The sequence below is a fragment of the Carassius carassius genome, chromosome 35, assembly GCF_963082965.1.
Source record: "Carassius carassius chromosome 35, fCarCar2.1, whole genome shotgun sequence".
NCBI lineage: Eukaryota > Metazoa > Chordata > Actinopteri > Cypriniformes > Cyprinidae > Carassius > Carassius carassius.
In genome coordinates, this window is record NC_081789.1 from 25,089,389 (window position 1) to 25,110,497 (window position 21,109).

The 21,109-nt window shown below is 36.4% G+C and overlaps 1 protein-coding gene across 2 annotated transcripts; it reads left to right on the forward strand.

Moving 5' to 3' along the window:
• The first annotated feature begins 304 nt into the window (after window positions 1-304).
• On the forward strand, window positions 305-20,542 carry wdr90 (WD repeat domain 90). 2 transcript variants are annotated; one of them, XM_059525135.1, is made up of 42 exons: window positions 305-617; window positions 1,832-1,926; window positions 2,049-2,225; window positions 2,717-2,855; window positions 2,946-3,116; window positions 4,156-4,282; window positions 5,655-5,722; window positions 5,808-5,920; window positions 6,030-6,245; window positions 6,336-6,401; window positions 6,542-6,610; window positions 6,748-6,858; window positions 7,394-7,539; window positions 7,630-7,687; window positions 7,774-7,892; window positions 8,036-8,197; window positions 8,314-8,444; window positions 8,908-9,024; window positions 9,118-9,353; window positions 9,488-9,630; window positions 10,384-10,514; window positions 10,681-10,811; window positions 11,654-11,815; window positions 11,893-12,021; window positions 12,099-12,229; window positions 12,348-12,385; window positions 12,559-12,681; window positions 12,751-12,989; window positions 13,132-13,234; window positions 13,949-14,070; window positions 14,234-14,390; window positions 15,134-15,324; window positions 15,409-15,577; window positions 15,668-15,797; window positions 16,519-16,687; window positions 16,767-16,889; window positions 17,891-18,071; window positions 18,162-18,292; window positions 19,393-19,536; window positions 19,683-19,802; window positions 19,910-19,994; window positions 20,080-20,542. In XM_059525135.1, the coding sequence occupies exons 1-42, from the start codon at window positions 605-607 to the stop codon at window positions 20,235-20,237; spliced, it is 5,544 nt and encodes a 1,847-aa protein (XP_059381118.1). In that variant the 5' UTR covers window positions 305-604; the 3' UTR covers window positions 20,238-20,542. The 2 variants fall into 2 exon arrangements, with proteins under 2 accessions (XP_059381118.1, XP_059381119.1); XM_059525136.1 differs by having other exon boundaries at window positions 306-617; window positions 12,351-12,385.
• Window positions 20,543-21,109: the final 567 nt, after the last annotated feature.

The window sequence follows — 21,109 nt, forward strand, 5'->3', positions numbered from 1 at the left end:
AGGTGATTAGTGTTGATTTTTTTTAGATATGATATATAAAATACAAACAACGTCTAGAATGTTCAATAAAAAGTTAAAACACAAAAAATACATATGAAACAACAACGAAATTCTCTTTGCATTATTATTTCCTGGATTTTCTCAAAAGCTGTCGTACATTTTGCGAGAATGAATGAATTGTACACAGACAATTTCAAACATCACCTCTCCATTTCTGCATATGTACAGGACATTTCCACACAATGAGTAAAACATGCATATAAATAAAATAAAATTATATTTCTCTGCATTGTCTGTTTTGGGCGTGATGACGTACGGCTTACGTCATGCCGTTCGAACGCGTTGCGGCGGTCTCTGCAGCGCGAGCAGAAGAACGATTCATCAACAGGCAACGGCACAACAAACTCACAGACCTTCAAAACCCCTATAACTGCGACCAAAACCGAAAATTAAAGTCTGTACCACGATGAAATGAGGTGCTGTGATTGATAATATCTTTCTGGACTCGTAGGAGACCGAAGTCAGTTAATTCCTGGTAGTTTGTGAGCTAACGTACAGTCCGTTAGCTGTCAACAGGTGAATCAGACCCGTGAAGTAAACAATTATGTCATCCAGAGGTAAGATTACATTACCTATTAAACACTTCACTATATGAGTAATAAGCATCTGAAATGGACCTGGACTGAATTAATTTCTTCGTTGAAAGATGGAATATACACTACAGACCAATATGTACAATATACATCGCAGCAGAACACACTGTCCAAATCAGTATAACGTTAATTTGAAATATTAAGGGCAGTACAGTACAGATTTTATACCCTGCAAAAGAGGTTTTTAACCTTGCAGATGTCAAAGACCCCATAAAATTAAGTGCAATTTTCGTGTATTAAGATTTAATTTAGTTTGTGAAAAATGAACATTATAAATATGTGTAAAATATTATTTCGAGAATGTTTCTTTTCTATTATCTTACGTTTGTAGCTACTATTATTTTATTTTATTTCATTTGTATTTTAATTTATTATTCATATAATTTTGTTCCTACTCACCCCTGAAATGTTCTGGGTTGGTACTATTCATTTATTTAAATATCTATTTATTTTATTTCAATCAATTCATTTATATTAATCTATTTTATAGTTTAATCTTATTTGTATTATTTAGTTATTATACTTTTATATTTTACTTTTATATTTTTATATTATATTTTTTTTTACAGATTTATCTAAACCTTCTCTCACAGTGCTGTTAAAGGGTTAGTTCACCCAAAAATTATGTCATTAATGACTCACCCGCATGTCGTTTCAAACCCGTAAGACCTCCGTTCATCTTCAGAAAAAACAGTTTAAGATTTATATTTTAGATTTGTCCGAGAGCTTTCTGACCCTCCATTGAAAAATGTATGTATGGTATACTGCTCACAACAGACCCGGAAGAGAAGACAATGCTGAATAAATTTGTAATTTCTTTTATTTTTGGACCAAAATATATTTTCGATGCTTCAACAAATTCTAACTGACCCTCTGATGTCACATGGACTACTTTGAAGATGTTTTTCTTACCTTTCTGGACATGGACACTATACCGTACATACACTTTCAATAGAGGGACAGAAAGCTCTCGGACTAAATCTAAAATATCTTAAACTGTGTTCCGAAGATGAACGGAGGTCTCACTGGTTTGGAACGACATGAGGGTGAGTCATTAATGACATAATTTTCATTTTTGGGTAAACTAACCCTTTTACTATGCACAGCACACATGCAGAGGGGGGTGTATCTAAAATAAACATACAGCAGTGATTGATGTGCCTCTGTCTCTCTATCAGCTCTGTGGCAGCAGCCGTATGTGAATATCTTCAAACACATGAAGATAGAAGAATGGAAGAAAGTCAGCAAAGAGGGAGACATCACCACATACATGGTAGGAGGTTGTTCCTTTCTTATGAGACTATAATATGATGTTGTTGCTGCAGAGGATTCTCATTAGCATTCAGTTTTTGTATTCACATATTTATCATATTGTACTGTATTGTTTATCGGTAGGATAAGAGCCTGAAGTGTTCTGTGTTCCGGATCCGTGGCTCCATACCGGCCAGTAACTACATCCTTCTGCCCAAAACCAGCAGCCAGTCTCTGTGTCTCACCGGACGATACCTTTACCTGCTTATCAAACCCAGTCCAAACAAACACTTCATAGTGCACCTAGACATTGCTGTTGAGGTGAAAAGTGTAGTTTTATGTGAATAATTATGCAATGATGCTATGTTTACAAATAAGGCCTTTGATAGTATTTCTATTATAATGATTAAATGCATATATTTGGAGAATTTTTCTTTTGATTCATCACTCTTTGTTGCTTTGTTTATCATTCCGAAATAATATTTAATATTTTCAGGTTTAATTTTTTTTGTAATTTGACTTTTTTTTTAATATATTTTATATATTTCTACGTAATTTTAATTAATTTATTATTAAGGTTTTAGTTTTAGTCATTTTAGTAATCAGTCGCCAAAGCAAAATCTCTCATTTTTAAATTGTTCATCTAATATTTTTTTTTCAATGACCGAAAATGATTTTTAGTTTCTTTAGTTTTAACTAACAATATAAACATTGTTCCATGTACTTGGTTGATGTAATTATACTGATCCACACGTGTGTATGATGATTTTTCTTTTGATTTATCGCTCTTTGTTGTCTTGTTCATCATTCAGGAGGGTCAGGTCATCCGTGTTTCGTTTTCTAACATGTTCAAAGAGTTCAAGTCCACGGCGACATGGCTACAGTTCCCTTTTCTGTGTGGAGCTGCACATGGTTCAGTGTATGAGAATACGGCCTGTACTGCTAAACAGGGTATCTCACACTTTTAGTTTTTTATTATGATGTTTTCTACATGCAGCAACCATTTTTTGAAGTCACTGATTGATAACTTGTGCATTTCAGGTTTAGTGGGCCGTGCGCCGACGAGCACGAGGTGGACGTGCTTGACAATGGATCTACATGTTGTGCTCTCGGTTTACCTCAACAGAACCCACAGTCACCTAAAGAGCATCAAACTCTGTGCCAATATGTCTGTTAAAAATATCATCACCAGCGACCTGCTGTTTGACCCCGGTACATTTTTATCTTGATTGTGCATGTGTGGATGTGTCTGTTATAGAGCTGGCTTAATTTATATAATCTTACGCGGGCTCGGGCCGGGTTCGGGCTTGCGCTCCGGTTTGTGAGGTAAACGAGCGGTCATGTGATGTGTTTCGATTAGCGCGAGAAAGATGCGAAAATGAATGATGAGTAGGTGTAACGGAGACTTGCCTCTGGCGATTACGTTTTGGTTGCACCAGCAACTAAAGCAAAGTCTGGGGTGTGGAAAAGTTTTGACCATGTTTCTAAAGAGAATAATGAGTGAATAATGACGCACCATCAGTGAGCGCAGGAACACACTGAAGACATCTACTGTGGATTCAATCATTTTCCTCTACAAAAACATGTAGACCTAGCCTAATCTCTGTGAGTAAAGGTTTTTCGAATGATAACTAAATATTCATTGAGTCTTAAATGCATAATGTGGACAGAGTATATACGCTAATGTTGGCATTATTCTTTTATTAAATGTCATCTGCTAGTGTCGAAGCAAATCCGGCGGAGCCTTTATCTTAATTTCGTTATTGCCAAATACCCATCTTAATTTAAAAGTTATCTTAATTTAATTTGTTAAAAATGACTCGTTTTTATTGGTGCGTTGGTCTATTTATAGGTTAAATGAGCCTATGTCTAGAATGCTGAGATGTTACGATGTAACAGAGGACTTATTTTATTTCTTTATTCCAACTTCCAAGTGGTCTAGTCTACAATAGTTATGAATAAATTATGTTAAAACATGTATAAGTGACTCATTATTGACAAAAGACAAAAGAGTTGTGTGTGTGTGTGCACATTTAAATAATGTCGGGCTGTAAACGGGTTCGGGCTTTTAAAAAAGCTGTCAATCAAAATGTACTTGTCGGGCTCGGGCCCTATTGGGCCTAACTTTTAAGGCCCGATTGGAGCTCTAGTCTGTTATGGTTGCTTATTGTATACTGTCTTCGCACTCTGGAAAGGTGCTATATAAATTACATGTATTATTATTATTATGCAATAATCTTCTTTTTTGTAGGTCTGTCATTCTTTGAGTTCAGGCAATCTGGTGTGATGTTGCCAGATTGCACTGCACCGATGCCCAGAGAAATGTGTTTCCCTGTACCAAAAGGCCAGAGATGGCACGACTTGTATGATTACATTAGGTGAGTGTAACCTGTTGTGGAGAATTAGGAATACACATTTCTGTTAAACAAACACCTTGCTTAAAGGAATAGTTTCCGATGTTTTTTTTTGGTGAGCTGTTTATATAATAAACCAATTTGGAGTTAATAGGTTGTCCGTATATGTTTAAGCTGCTCATGTTGGCTTGATATTCAACAATAGCCACATTTCCACTGTCGGGCCAGTGCGAGCCAGGGCTTAATTAATTAATATTTTTAACGCTTATGAAAATAGCCTGCTTATTCAGTCGAGTCTGTTTCTGTTTATTTGTAGCCACAGTAGCCATCACATTTAGAATGAATGATAATATCTCTATTTTTATAAAAGCTCCCGAACAAAAACATTATTATATTTTTTTATGATAGGCAACGTGAGCTAATCTCTCGAGACGAGGCTTGTGACAGACAATATAAGTTACTAAATAAATACACGGTTGTGATAGAGAATAAGAACCTGACGTCTGATTTCTTCAAGTGGTCATATTTACCATGTTTACTATGGTAATGTTAATGCCCAGCGTGCATAGTCTTTTTCATCGCTTATAAATATTTCTGCCTTGTATGGTGTTTATAATCCACAATCGGATCAAGTTATTTCAAACACTTGCTGCTAACTAAGAGTGAGTTTTGAGCTCAACTTATTTTAAAAAGTCTTTAATACCGGTGTAAAAGGGGTTATCTCTCTGAAATGATCCGCAGTGCAGAGCTCTCCAGACGCGGAGAAACTCCGCCTTTGTTCATAACCCCTCCTCTAGCCCCAGCTGGCCCGCTTTGGCCCAAGGTTTTCGTCGGGCCAAAAAACCCTGGCCATTGGCCCCAAGGAAGCCCCAGCGAGGCACGATCAAGCCCCGGAAGTGACAGTGGAAACGCGACTAGCCCTGGCACGCACTAGCACACCCGGTTTAAGCTCGATAGTGGAAACGCGGCTAATAACTATGTTTAAATGCATATCTCATTCCATTTAAGGTCTATTGACTATTAACTTTCTTGAGAGAATCAAGATGCTGTCGTTACACAGTATACTCAGTTATAATTTTTTTTTTTTACTGCCATTGCACAATTTAATTAGCACTTTTTACAAATGCTTTTCAATTAAAAAAAAAATCCTGACAACACTACACAGGACTGAGGTCCTTTTTTGTGGATTTTGTGCATAAGGTAATTACATGCAACAAATTTTAGATTAAAAGAAGCATATTCTAGAATTTGTGGAATACTGAAAACTAAATAGAATATCTGAATACTAAATAGAATATTGTTAAATTATTGATGTGCATTTAAATAAATACCAGTGTTATTTCATTGTTTCAGAATGTTTATTGCAAACATAGAACCTCTTGTGTGTAACTGACAGGTTTCCCTCAGATGGAACAAAGTTACCATTTGATTCCATACAAAAAGGATCCAACAGTGAAACTAAAAGTGAGTCTTCTTGAGCTTGCAAATGCACACAATCGCAGACAACACTGTGCATTCTATCTGATGAAACCATATGCTCACTCCACAGTCTCAGCCGAAAAAAGTCCTCAAAGAGAAGAGCATCATGCTGTAAAGATCAGTAAACCTGTACAAGACAGAGTCTCCCTCATCCAACAGATCACCACCCCCAAACCTGCGAGAGTGAGTGTTTGTGTGAACTTCCTTTCACCTTCACTCCAGTGCAACGAATGTTGACATTTACAACCCCCTAATGCTTTTCTCTCTCTTTCTCTTCTTTCTCTCTGTGTAGCACACTAAGCAGCGTTCAACAAACCAGACAAAGCTTGTGCCTGAGCTGAATTATGCACACTCTGGAGGCTCAGGGAGCCCGGGGTCACCGGGTCAAAGGTCACAGGCGGACGAACAGGTCACAGTCGTGCATTCTGATGATGCTGGAGTACATGTCTACGCTCATTGCGAGGATGACGTCTATACTCAAACGACAGACAGTGAGGAGGAAATCACAGTAAGTAAAGTAGATACAACATTAGTTTCCTCAGTTGAAATCCTAGCAAGACAAGAATTTGGAAGAAACAATCTAAATCTTTCTTCTTAGGTGATCAATGCAGCATCTCCTCGGCCTGTCTCTCTGTCTTCTGACCAACCAGTGACGAAACCTCAGGTTAACCACACATAAACACAGACTAACAGAGCATAAATGCACATCAAAGCAAGGCTTACATGATAAAGCTGTGTGTATATCTACAACTAGGCTCTTTTTGTGTTATGTGGTAATTTGGAGGGTCTCTGTTTATATTTCAGAAGTTGTATCCTGACCCCATTCTGAAGCTGAACAGAATTATTGGCTTCGGGGGAGCTACAGTGAGATGTGTGAGTGACACACACACACAAACACAAAACAAAAGGGGCACAAAAATGCACCATCTGCAAATCAATATTTAATGCATTGATTATAGCATGTAATAAATGATTTTAATTGCTTTACCTGATGTTGTGTTGTGTCTCAGGCTGTGTGGACGTCTGATGGAGAGGAAGTGGTGTATCCTTGTCACGCCGTTATCGTCAGCATAACAGTTTCTTCCGGACAACAGAGATTCTTCATTGGACACACAGATAAGGTCTTTTAAAAAAAAACATTTTATAAACAAACACGCACTTAAATAATAGTTTTACAAAATTACAGTACCGTAATTTTATCAAGTTTTAGTGGTGGTTTGCATGATGTAAAGTGGAATAAACCATAGTACAGTCACTGTAACCGGCAGCTTTTAGAGTGGCTTGCATTGTTTTTAAAAAACTGTTACAATAGTAACATGATTAAATACATTGTTTGATTTATATTATTATATATATATATAAAATTACACAAATATGTATTTGTGATATTAATTGTAGTATTTAGTACATATTTATTGACTATTCTTTAAATAATTTATTGTTATTTTAAATATTATGTCAAACAATATAGCAGCTTGTCACATTAGTATAGAGTTTAATTAGTGTGGGGTTTGTATCCAGGCTAGTGGATAACATAGTTCATCCAATAAATATGGTTTATAAATATGGTGGTTACCTTATCATACACACCATTTTAAGTTACAGTTAGTCTAGCTGACACTGATTTCATGCTGATGTGTTCTTATTGTTTGTTAGGTCTCAGCTCTGGCGTTAAATAGCAGCTCTGCATTGTTGGCATCCGCTCAGATGGGCGCAAACAGTCTGATTCGTCTCTGGAGCTACAGCAGAGGAGTGTGTCAGACCATCATTCCCACACACACACCTGCTCTGAATCTGCTCAGGTACAACAAACACACATATACAGCAGATCTGTCATGGTATGCAATGCCAGCTGGATTTCTCAAGCTCAGGTGATGTTTTTGTTGTTTCAGTTTCTCTCAGAGTGGAGGAGTGCTGTGTGGCATAGGGAAAGACAGCCACAACAAAACTGTAGGTGTTTTGCATATAAGGAACTGTACTTAAAAAAAAAAAATATTGTATATTTTTGTGTTTTTTTTTTTTATTTGCTGGTTTAGACGGTGGTCCTTTGGAACACTCGGCATGTGGCAGAAGGAAGTGTGGTTCCTGTCTTGGCTAAAGCACACACAGATGTGGACATCCAGACAATGAGAATAGCATTCTTTGATGAAACACGGTGTGCATATATATTTATATTGTTACAGCCATTCAGAACATATTTGAGATTTAATGTGGAGTGGGATTTTGTTGAGATGCAAATGCATGTACAGTATGATCGATATCATTAACAGGGTTGTGAATATGTGTTTGTGTGTGCAGTATGGTGTCATGTGGTTTAGGTAACATACGTCTGTGGCGTGTGCGTGGCGGTTCTTTACGCTCGTGTCCGGTGAATCTGGGACAGTATCACAATTTAGAGTTTACTGACCTCGCCTTCGAGCAAGGACACACTCAGGATCGTCCAGTGGATGAGCGCACACTGTGAGTACATTTAACTCTACACTGTCCTCATATATGACTATAGTTTACAGACCTGCTCACATCAATGATGTGATTTAATCTTAATCTCATCCTGAGGTGATTTGTGATTGGAGCAGGTTTGTCAGCAGTAGGAGTGGTCACATCCTAGAGATCGATTATGTCGCTGTGGCAATAAAAAACATCAGGAGGCTCCTCCCAGCTCAGGAGACCCACGCCCACCAAAGGGAGAAACAGACCTTTAGCACAGGTGAGAATTTGTATTTTGTGAGCAGCAATAATAACAATAATTCTTTTCTGTCTAGGGTCTTTAGACAATTCTTTATTTGATTTAAATTTTAATTAATTAATTATTAAGATTTAATTTCAGTCCAAATCCGAATCTTTCATTCCTCTCAGTTTTTCTGCAAAAGTAAAAAAAATTTTTTTAAAGTAAACAGTTAAATTAAATAAAAAATAAAAATGAAATGTGCATGGTGGAATTTATAATTTTCATTAGTTTTTAAAAATTATTTCTTTATTAATTACAAAAAATATCATTGCAATTTGAAAAAAGAAATTCCAATGGAAATATATATTTTTTTTCATTAGTTTTTTGTCTTTATTATTATTTCATCTCTAAAATCACTTTTTAATCATAATTGAGAACTATAGTAAAAAAAAAAAAACGTAGTATTTATTTATTATTGACTGTATTATACATGCATTTCCAGGTGCTGGTATTGCAGTGAATAGCATCAGTGTGTGTGATGAATTCTGTGTTACTGGTTCAGAGGACGGATTCATGCGTCTGTGGCCTCTTGACTTCTCATCTGTTTTCTTAGAGGCGGGTTAGTGCTCTACTGTCAGTCACTCTCACAATAAATTGTCTCGGTTGCTTAAAACTAACTTTATGAATCACTGAGGTTTTGGTGTGTTTGCAGAGCACGAGGGGCCTGTCAGTTTGGTGTGTGTGTCCTCGGATGGCTCGAGAGTTCTAGCCGCCACAGCCACAGGGAATCTTGGGTATCTGGATGTCGGTAGCCGCGGTTATCGTACACTGATGAGGTCGCACACAGCAAGTGTTTTGGGCTTTAGTGTGGACTGCGTTAGACGGCGGATCACCACAGTGTCCAGAGACAGCACTGTACGGGTGTGGGACATGGACACCATGCAACAGGTCAGTTTTGGGAATATTTGTATTGAAACATGCATGCGCACACACACATATGTATGCTTTCACGTTCTGGTGGCTGCACAGACGCCAGAAATGGACTGGTATTTCATTAAAGCAATCTCTTATTTGTCTTGTAGCTCTATGATTTTGTTTCTGATGATGGTGAAAGTCCCTGTTCAGTTGCGTTCCATCCCAGCATGCCTCTCTTCGCCTGTGGATCGAGCTCTGGAAATGTCAGGGTGTTTGATATCCAAACATCAAGCCTAATGGCCCAGCACAGGTACGTACACACTTTGTTCTGACAAATCAACACATTTTAGCACTCTGTAATGTTTACTAATTATGTAATGACCAGCACATACACTACCGTTCAGAAGTTTGGGGTCAGTACGGTTTTTTTTTTAATAGAAATGAATACTTTTATTAAGAAATAATGAAACTAAACTATAAATGTCTTTACTGTCACTATTGATCAATGTAACAAAAGATTTCTGTTTTCAATAAATGCTGTTCTTCTTTCTTTACATCAGAGAATCCTAAAAAAACAGTTTTCCACAAAAATATGAAGCAGCACACTATTTATAGGAATATAAGAACTTTTTGTTACTTAAATTTATAAGAACTTTTATAAGAAACAAAAAGAAATGTTTCTTGAGCATCAAATCCTCATATCAGAATGATTTCTGAAGATCATGTGACACTGAAGACTGAAGGAATGATGCTAAAAATACAGCTGCACATCACAGCAATAAATTATATTTGAAAATATATTTAAATAGAAACAGTTATTTTAAATTGAAATAATATTTCACAATGTTTCTGTTTTTATTGTGTATTTGATCAAATAAATGCAGCCTCAGTGAATATAAGAGACTTCTTTCAAAAACATGAAAACATATTACCAATGCCAGACTTTTGAAAGGTTGTGTATTTTTTAGTTACATTATTATTTTAACTGCATAAAATACACGTTCATTGTTTATATGATTGATATAATGGTTTAATGTGTGCATGTGTGCGTGTGTGTTTGCAGGCAGCACTGTGGATCAGTTGAGTGTGTGATTTATTCTCCTGATGGTCAGGGTCTGTTTAGTGCTGGTGCTCTTGGATACTTGGTACTTTATAACTCTTCTCAACATGACCATCATGTGGTCCGTGTTCTGAGTGAGTAAACGGTCACTCTTACAGCATGATATACTGTAAATTACATGTTTGATGTCAGTTCCTCCTCACAGCACATTCAGATGAACACATTTGTAGAGAAGCTTTTCAGGAGAACTGAAATATCTGTGTAGATCCAGCATTCTGAATTATTGTTATTATTTCGAAGGTAATGCGGTTGCATGGAGTGTGAATCGTGGCCCGGATACTTTGGCCGTGAGCTCTGACAGCCGCTGTCTGGCACTAGTTGGTCCGACTGAATACATTGTCACGATCATGGAAGCTCAGTCACTTAATGAGGTACATCAGAACCATGATGTTTTGTCAGAGCATTTTGTGACAGCATCTGGATCAGATGACCAGATCCCATTGTCTTTCTCACTGTTTCTTTCCTATCTACTTACCACTTTCCTATAAAAAATTAAAGCCAAATGAATTTGGGACATTTAACTTTTTTTTCCTTTTCCATTTTAGTTAATTTTGAATTTAAGCTCAATTTATTTTTCACATTTATTATTGAAAATGTTTTATTAAGTTGTACTGATTTCAAGTTCAGTTTATTGTTTTAAACAGCGATTTACAACCATTGTTATTTCTATACTATTATATTATTTATTATTATTATTTTTTTTTTTTTCAGGTTTCATTTTAATTTTAGTTTTAAGTTTTATTAATTTAGCTTTTATTATTTTTATTTAGCTTTATTTTTTCTTTTTAGTAATCTATTACTTAAAAACTTATTTCTGTTACTTGCAAAGGCAACATGTCTAAATTAAATTTTCTCTTTAGTTAAATTTTTTTATCATTTTGCTGTTTACTTTTGTCATTATTAGTTTTTGTTTTTAAAACATATGTCTATTGGTATATTAAAGGTGTATATTGTCCTATATAAATATACATTTAAATGTATCAGTAGCTTTAGTTTATTTTTATTTCACTTTTAGTTTTAGCATTTTTTTAAATTTAGCATTCCATTAATTACCAAGTTTTTCATGTAATATTAATATTTTATTATTTGTATTTTATTTCAGCTTTATTCAGATTTTTTAAATTATTTGTAATAGTTTGTTTTAGTTAACAATAACAAAACAATTTCTGACATACTGTATATGCTGAGTAGTGTTTATTTGTGTTTGTCACAGTTACTCCGGGTTGATGTGAGTATCCTGGATGTTGAGAGCACAACGCTGGACTCTGCTCTGAATGTGTGTTTCTCACCCACGTCACTGTCACACCTGCTCATCACCACATCCGCCAATAAGATCCTCTGGATTGACACACATACAGGACAACTGCTCAGACAGGTGAAAAACTGAAGGGCGAGCTCTTTCTGAAGACATTTAAATATCAGATTTCAGAATCAATATTCATGTTCTAACAGGTATCTGAGGTGCATAAGCATCCGTGTGTGTCTCTGGCGGTCAGTGAAGATGGCCGTTATTTGCTAACGGCCGGTCAGAACTCTCTGAAGGTGTGGGACTATGACATGCACCTGGACGTCGATTCACAGGTATGTTTGCTTGAATGCTGGATTTGATGATGTTCAGATGATGAATGAGATCAGGAATGTGTCCGTTTCTCCTCCAGGTGTTTATTGGTCACTCAGAGCCCATTAGGCAGGTGAGGTTCACACATGATCAGAAGGGTGTGATCACTGTAGGCGACGCCCTCTTCTTCTGGGACTTCCTGGCACCTCCACAGGAAGCTGCGAACTGCAAGTAAGACCTCTATTATGTTTTCCATTATACTGTACATGGTACTAATCAAAGTATTGTTTTGAACTCATCTCTAGTTATTTGTTATAAGTAACTAGTATTTGTTAAACTCTTTCTTTACTAGGTCTCCAGATATAAAAGTCTTCCCTCGTAAATCAGGTATGTAAAGCTAAATATTAATTTTGTCTCTTGTTAAAGGAAGCTTGTGAATGCTTAGGTCAATCTCACAAATCATGCAAAATCAAATGAATAATTTTTTTTTAATTATTATTATTTTATTTTTAGGGTTGGTTCAAATGTATGACTGCTCTTAATTAGTTCCCTTTGTTCAGATCACAGTTGGGCAGAGCTAAATGGAGCTGAGCTGTCCAATGAGAGTCCTCGAAAGGCATTGTTTCAGCCCTCCTCACCGCCTGTCATGAATTTTCTTTCCAGTGCTCTGAAGGACAGCGAAGGTATGTGTTCATCAGCATTTTTCCTCTTTAATGAGTCACTATTACACCTCAAATGCTTTACTTTTATAGGTGTCCTATGCGATTCTACTACTGAACTAGAGCTAAGTCACACCACAGGCCACGCCCACTCCCCTCCTCCCAAACACGCCTCCTTCCTCAGAGTGACAGAGTGGGTGAAGGACGAGGACACGCCCACACTCTCAGCTAACCAATCAAAGATTGAGAAAATACAAGACAATCACACAGCAGTCCGTCCAGACTGTTATAAACACTTCACTTCACGTTTTAAGACTTCTGTGTTAGACCGGGTATCTATTTTTAATCCATTATTCATTAATATGTTAATCTCAAAGTGAATTGTGTTTTATGAATATTTAAGTATTTAAAATACTTTTGTATAATGTGTCTTTTTTGGAACACTTCTTTCCTCAACAATTATTTTGTCTTTAGAACACAGTAGCTCCGCCCTCAGGACAGGCGGGGCTAAGCCTCAAGGCTGTGATTGGCTATAATGGCAATGGGCGTAACAATATGGTCTGGAATCCAGACACAGGTAAATACTAACCAAGTATAAACTCTTTTATGATGTCCGTCTCATAAAATATCCCTCTTGTTGGCTATTAAAAAAATCTTTGATGCAAATTGAGCAGATCAAATTTAATGCTACTCTTAATTTACTTTAAGAGTAGCATTAAATTGCATTAAGTAAAAGCATTAAGTTGGGGAAGTCGTGGCCTAATGGTTAGAGAGTCGGACTCCCAATCGAAAGGTTGTGAGTTCGAGTCCCGGGCCGGCAGGAATTGTGGGTGGGGGGAGTGCATGTACAGTTCTCTCTCCACCTTCAATACCACGACTTAGGTGCCCTTGAGCAAGGCATCGAACCCCCAACTGCTCCCTGGACGCCGCAGCATAAATGGCTGCCCACTGCTCCGGGTGTGTGCTCACAGTGTGTGTGTGTGTTCACTGCTCTGTGTGTGTGCACTTCGGATGGGTTAAATGCAGAGCACAAATTCTGAGTATGGGTCACCATACTTGGCTGAATGTCACTTCACTTCACTTCACTTTCACTTTTTTTTTTTTTTTTCACTTTTTTTTCACTTCACTTCACTTTTTTTTTTTTTTTTTTTTTTTCACTTTTTCACTCACTTTTTTTAACTGCCTTTTTTGGAGATTTAAATGCCATTTTTACCTCAAGCCACTGTTATTTTCTGACCCAAAAAACAAAAAATCTACAAAAAATCTACATCTTGTGTGTGTTTGTGTGCAGGTTTATTTGTGTACACATGTGGGTGTGTTGTCGTCGTTGAGGATCTTCACACAGGCTCACAGAAACAGTGGTTCGGCCACACAGAGGAGATCTCAACGCTCGCCATCACCCATGATGCACAGGTGCCGCCCACATGCATGATTTAGTATATACTGCAAATACTTTATATAAATCACACAATCTTCATGTGCTTGGACTATTTAGTAATACTTTACCAATGATTGTTAGCAAAAATTAGGTGCATCCTTTGAATGAATCCTCTGATTCGTCTGATTTACCCTGCAGATGGTTGCATCTGCATCAGGGGGCGGAGCTTCTCACAGCAGCCTCATCTGCATATGGAACGCTTCAGATGGCTCCTGTAGAAACCGCCTCTCCTACCACAAGGAAGCAGTGCAGAGCCTGACTTTTTCCAGGGATGACATGTATCTGCTCTCCGTGGGTCAGTGTTTCATGCTTTGCATTATGGGGTCCTGTTAATGAAATATTCTTAGTTAAATACAAGTTTGACAAACAAATATTTGGGCTGTTTTACACAGAAATTGGAAGTCATAGTTATAGTTAACTAAAACTAAAAACATAAAATAAATGTTAACTGAATTATGAAAAAATAGTATTTTATTATATAAAATAGTAATTTCTCATTAAACTTTACACAATAGTGTTATTTTAGACCTATATTTCTGTTCACGGGTGCTACTGTCTATTACTGACTGTTTCAATTTGTTATATTGTATTCATCGATGATTGTAATTTGTGCAAATAAATAATAATTCATAAAAACTGTATAGACGTATTAAAAAATAGAAAACACAACAAAATTACTAAACCTAACTTAAATTAAAGTGAAAACAAATATAAAAATGCAATCTAATTCGGAATATTAACAAGTATATTAAACATACTAAAATAACACGTCATATGCTGGGACGAAAATAATCCTGGTTACTGTAGTAGGCTTTTTTTATGATAACCATGTCAAAAAAATTTTAAATAAACAATTTAGAGCTGTATTTTTTCAATTAAATAATATTAAATATATATTATTATAAATATTACTATGCTATTCCTTTCAAGGCATTCCATGAAAATCCCCTCAAGTAATGACTTTCTTTAATACAGATGATACATTTAGTGTCTTTTATAATGAATAACTTGTAATGGTGCAGTATATTATGCTCCTAGGTTATTTTTCGGAGCCGGTGGTGGCGCTGTGGAGCACACGATCGTTTGAGCTGCTCTGTACCGTTCAGATATCCGTCCCGCTGCATGATGCCTCTTTCTGTCCATTCACTGCCGATGAGCTGACACTCGTCGGCAGCAGTGCTGTTGTGTTTACTCGAATACAAACACAGGATAACAGCACTGAACTTCAGGTCCATACAGACACTGTATGAAAGAAACTCAAGTATGCATACACTGCTGCACAGAAGCCAAAGTAAGCTTTCCTCCTCCTGCAGGTGCAGAAAGTAAGTTTACCTGATGCAGTCGGGGAGGCAGAGATGACATCAGTGTGCTATAGCACTCGCCGGATCCTGTACACGGGCACAAACAGCGGTCACGTGTGTGTGTGGGACTGTAACACACAGCGCTGCTTTGTGACCTGGGAAGCAGATGCAGGGGAGATCGGTGTGTTTGGGGTTTTGCTTTTTTGATCACATTTATGATCTTGGTTGCAGGGAAGCAGAATAACAACTGTTTTTATATGCATTTGTGTAGGTGTGTTAGTTTGCCGTGAGAATAAGCTGGTCACAGGCAGTAACACCAAAAAATTGAGACTGTGGTCTGTAGCTTCGGTCCAGAGTCTCAGTAATGCAAATAACAACAGCAGCAGAACACAGGTTGATGGGTAAGCATGCTTATGTTCACTCTTTCTTCTAGAATGTTTAAAAGTCCAAAAAACGATGTGTATACATTTTTATATAATACTTTTCAAAAGCTAGAAGTCGGTAAGTTTTTGAAAGAAGTCTAATTTGCTCACCAAGACATTTGTTTAAAAATTTAACTTATTGCTATGATCACTGCAGAATTTTCAGCGTCATTCCTCCAGTCTTCAGTGTCACATGATCCTTCAGAAATCATTCTAATAAGCTGATTTGTTGTTCAAGAAACATTTCTGATTATTAGCCATGTAGAAAACAGTTGTGCTGTTTCATATTTTTGTGGAAACTGTGATACATGTTTTAGGATTTTTTGTTGAATAGAATGTAGAATATTTTGTAACATTGAAAATGACTTTACTGTCACTTTCAATTTAAAGCATCTAAATAAACATAAAAAAGAGCTCAAACGATTGTTTTAAGACATATGAACCCATTTCCACCGCAAGAGTAAAACATTTTAAAAAGTCATCAAAATAATAGATGTAAATTGAGATTGTGGAAAATAAATAAAACATTTATATTACGCAATTTTCATATTGTGAAATATAAAGTTGCAATTAAGGGAAATACAAAGTTACTTTTTCAACGAGGTGGAAACATGGTGTCCATATTTCCCTAATAAATTTCCTTATCGTTAATTTTTGGCAAAAACAATTAAAAAAGCATCACTTGTTTTGACTCCGGAAGAGCTCAGGTGCAGCTGGAACAAGAACTGCTGTTGGATGGGACAGTGGTGAGTGCAGCGTTTGATGATGTCATGGACATGGGGATTGTGGGTACGACTGCAGGAACCCTGTGGTACATCAACTGGGCTGACAGCACCAGTATACGGCTGATCAGCGGCCATAAGAGCAAGGTACGACACAGCTGTGGAATTTATCCATACCGAACACTGAGCAACAGTAAGCAACAGTAAGTTTGTGTTCTCATTGTAGGTGAACGGTGTGGTTTGCAGTCCAGATGAGCAGCATTTTGCCACCTGTGGGCAGGACGGCAGTGTGAGAGTTTGGGCGCTGCAGAGCCACGAGCTGCTGGTGCAGTTTCAAGTGCTGAACCAGGTGAGCATAAACACACAGATGTACAGAAGTGGACGCGCTAGCCACTGGGGCTTTTTTATTAAATGGATTCAATTACAAAATTCACTGACAAATTAACTGTTTGCCCAATCAATGACTGCGTGTCAATAGGAGGTCATAGTAGCCAACCATCTGAGCACAAAATTTGTTCACACGACTTTTTTAATGGGTAAAAGTGTTTTCATCCTTGTTCATGTATGTGAATTCCTGCGAATTTTACTTCACCAATATATTTATTAGTTATTATAATTTTTGACATTTTATTCACTTTTTTTCCAGAGTTGTTTTAATGCGATAGAGCCATCAAACATTTTCATACAAACTTTGGAGTTTTATTTATTTAAAAAAAAAATTTTTATGAAAATAATACTTTTATTCAGCAAGTATTCATTAAACTGATCAAAAGTGACTGTAAAGTCATTTATAATGTTATAAAAGATATCCATCAGTGCTGTTCTTTTGAACTTTCTGTTCATTAAAGTCCTGAAAATAAATCTATCACGGTTTCCACAAAAATAATTAAACAAACAAATAAAATGAAATAAAAAGAACTGTTTTCAGCATTGATAATGATCAGAAATGTTTCTTGAGCAGCAAATCAGCATATTAGAATGATTTCTGAAGATCATGCGACTGAAGACTCGAGTAATGATGCTGAAAATTCAACTTTGATCACTAGAATAAATTATATTTTACAATATATATAAATAGAAAACAGTTATTTGAAATGATAATAATATCACACATTATTACAGTTTTTACTGTGTTTTTGATCAAATAAATGCAGCCTTGGTGAACATAAGACTTCATTAAAAACATTTTAAAAATTTTACTGACCTTTAGCTTTTAAATGGTGGTGTAACTTGTCTAATGGAATCATTGCTAATCTTTCTCTGGTCACCAGTCAAACTCTTGAGTATCAAATAATTTTCCATTGCAGTTAATTGATTCATTGTGTCTCTGTATGTCTCTCTGTGTGGCAGAGCTGTGAGTGTGTGTGTTGGTCTCCTCCGAGGGGTGTGTATGAGCCCACCGGGCGTGTGTGTGTTGCGGGCGGTTACAGTGACGGGACTGTGAGGATCTTCAGTCTGGAGTCGGCCGAGATGGAGCTGAAACTACAACCTCAGCCTGTGTCTGTGTGTGCGCTGCAGTACTCTCACTACGGTGAGTGTGTGTGTGTGTGTGTGTGTGCTTTGTGTCTTTGTGAGCGTTTGTGTGTTTGTGTTCACTATATGCATGTGTGTGTATGTGTAGGTCATGTGCTGTTGTCTGGTGGTCGTGATGGTCTCATTACTGTCAGCAGTCCCGTCACTGGAGTCACTGTACGCACCATCCGGGACCACAAGGGGGCGCCCATAACTACAGTGCAGTGCACCAGCAAACAGGTTTGTGCTTGTGTGTTTGATTTTGTGGTTTTCAGTTTTGCAAGGCAAATGACTCGACAATGTGTATGATGTGGAATTGTGGGCCATACTTAGAAAATATGAAGTCGTGCTTAAAAATATATGAAATTGATATATTATGAAGACGAAAAGTTACATTTAGTGAAGGAAAATGATTCTGCAGTGTTTGAGATACAAAGATACAGATACTCAATGACATTGTCATATTTTAAAGTGTGACTTAAGTGTCCAAATACTTACAGGGTCGTTGTAACTCAACTGAAATAAAGATCATACCAAGATCATAATATAGCTTACTGCTGTTATCTTAAAGGCTGTGATTTAATTAAATATATGTGCTGTGTGTTTCAAAGTGAAGCTTTTACATGTAAGATGCTCAAAATGGTTAAGCTTTTGAACATGAAGAATTTAGCACAGCCGTACATATAAGTATTGTGCAGCAGATGTACTGTAAAATATATTTTTTTGTCAAATACTCCATTGTTTTATTTTACAGTGAAATATTACAGTAGTAACATTTCTAATTTTAATATTTTTATTCAGTAATCGTAATCATAATTATAATGAATAATAAATTGTTATTATTATTAACAGTAATAATATTAATAATTATAGTAATATTGATATATACATTTTTCTTAAATAGAAATTTTTGTATTTTACTGTGAAATATTACAATAGTAAAACTTCTTATTTTCTTATTATTTTATATTTTTATTATTTCTATTTTTGTTAGTTTGTAATAATATCAATAACAATAATTTATTCTTGTTATTAATTATAGTGATTTTAATATACAATAACTTTTTTGTTGGCCACTATTTAGTAATGATGCTATATAAATAAAATTTGTTATTATTTTTAATAATAATAATAATTATTATTAATATAGTTAGTTTGATAAATAATCATTTTTGACCAGATTGTGCAGCCATATAAAAAAGCCCAGCAAACCTGGAGCATATTTTTAATGCATTTTAAATCACATTTGAATCAGAAAACTCCCAATTCGATCCCAACCCCAAAACCGTGTAGCACTGCTGCTGAGTGATTTCATGTGTGCTCATATAAATGTCTACTAGTATAAGGAGTTTGGCCTGGAGGGAAATGAGCTCTGGTTGGCTGTAAGCGCAGACAGGCGTGTCAGCATCTGGGCTGCTGATTGGATGAAGGATAAATGCGAGCTGCTTGATTGGCTGACATTTCCAGCGCCCAACTCACCAAAGGTGATTACTATTCATGAGCATTAGGCCAATAAATATATTTAGAACTTGTTTGTATATTATTTCCACTTATCGCGTTGCTCTGGTTATTCATGTGTTTATTGTAGTTGAAAAGACTAAGAAGTAACTTGTTTCGTCTTTTTAATCAGGATGCTCTGGCTTTACCACCCAGTTTGGCTGCGTTCAGCCCCAGCGAGAGAGGAACAGTGGTTTATACCGGCTACGCTGTGGAAAAAGAGATCATCTTTTACTGCCTTTACAAGAAACAGGTACTGAAACACTTGCTATCGGCCTTTCTGCCCATGACTGTGTACTCTCCACACACTTTTATTGGCCAAGTCATGTCATTGGTTCTGTGTGTGTTTTTGTGTTCCAGGTTTTGAGGACGATCTCTCTTGCTGATTGGGCGCTCTGTCTCGGTCTCTGTTCAACTGGAAGACTGATCGCTGTTGGATCAAACCGTTAGTTTGCTGTTTTACTTTAAAGCATAAGAAGGAAAGTGTTTTGAGTTATATAGTTATATTCCGGTGATGCTTTGTGTTTCAGAGCGCGTCCTGAAGCTGATTCATTCGTCCAGCGGGCGTTTTCAGGATTTCACGTGTCACAGTGACTCGGTTCACATGTGCAGCTTCAGCTGGTCTGGATCTCAGCTCTTCACCGCTGCTCATAATGAGCTCTTCCTGTGGACTGTACACGGATTATAAAGCTGACACAACACTAATGCTAGAGGTTCATAGGTTGAGCCCTAAGTCAGAGTTAGTTTTTCTGTTTAGTAGAAATGTTGCATTGATGTAGCAGAGCAGTTTTGGCATGTTTTACATCCAGTTAGCATGACTTTAAGTTTAAATCTCATGAGTTTTTATTTGTTTTTAATGTTATTGATACACTTGGATAACGTTGGTTGTCAGGTTTTATACTTTTACACGGTCTAAAATTATTTTGCTAGTAAGAAAGTCTCTGAAATTGTTATGCACTTTGAGCCTCAGAAATAAAATTCATAAAAACTTAAGTACTCACGTTGCATTAAATAAGGCCATTTCTATCTATCTATCTATCTATCTATCTATCTATCTATCTATCTATCTATCTATCTATCTATCTATCTATCCTATGTCTGTCTGTCTTTCTATCCATCCATTCATTCATCTATCCATCCTTCCATCCATCTATCTATCTGTCTATCTGTCCACCCATCTATCCTTCCATCCATCCTTCTATCCTTCCATCCATCCTTCTATCCTTCCATCCATCTATCCTTCCATCCATCCATCAATCTATCCTTCCATCCATCTATCTATCTGTTTATATACATATAGATATTTATATTTGATATTTTTATATTTTACTATATGAATTGTTGTATTTAAATGCTTTTAGTGGAATTACAATGTATTTTCCACAAATTTCTTAAAAATACTGAGCAATATATCCAAGGTAATCATTATTTAACCCCCCTTTTTGTAAGAGTCAACAGTCAAAAAACCTTTATTAGCATAACTGTTTATTATTTATTTTTAGAAATATATTTATTTTAATATTTACAGTTTAATGTGTATAATGCATTTATAATGGGAAA

What these genes read in the sequence shown, in the direction of transcription:
- wdr90 (XM_059525135.1), top strand. An exon ending in AAGACAGCCACAACAAAACT is followed by an intron (nt 7,688 to 7,773) that starts GTAGGTGTTTTG and finishes TTGCTGGTTTAG; the next exon opens with ACGGTGGTCCTTTGGAACAC. An exon ending in ATCTGTTTTCTTAGAGGCGG is followed by an intron (nt 9,025 to 9,117) that starts GTTAGTGCTCTA and finishes GTGTGTTTGCAG; the next exon opens with AGCACGAGGGGCCTGTCAGT.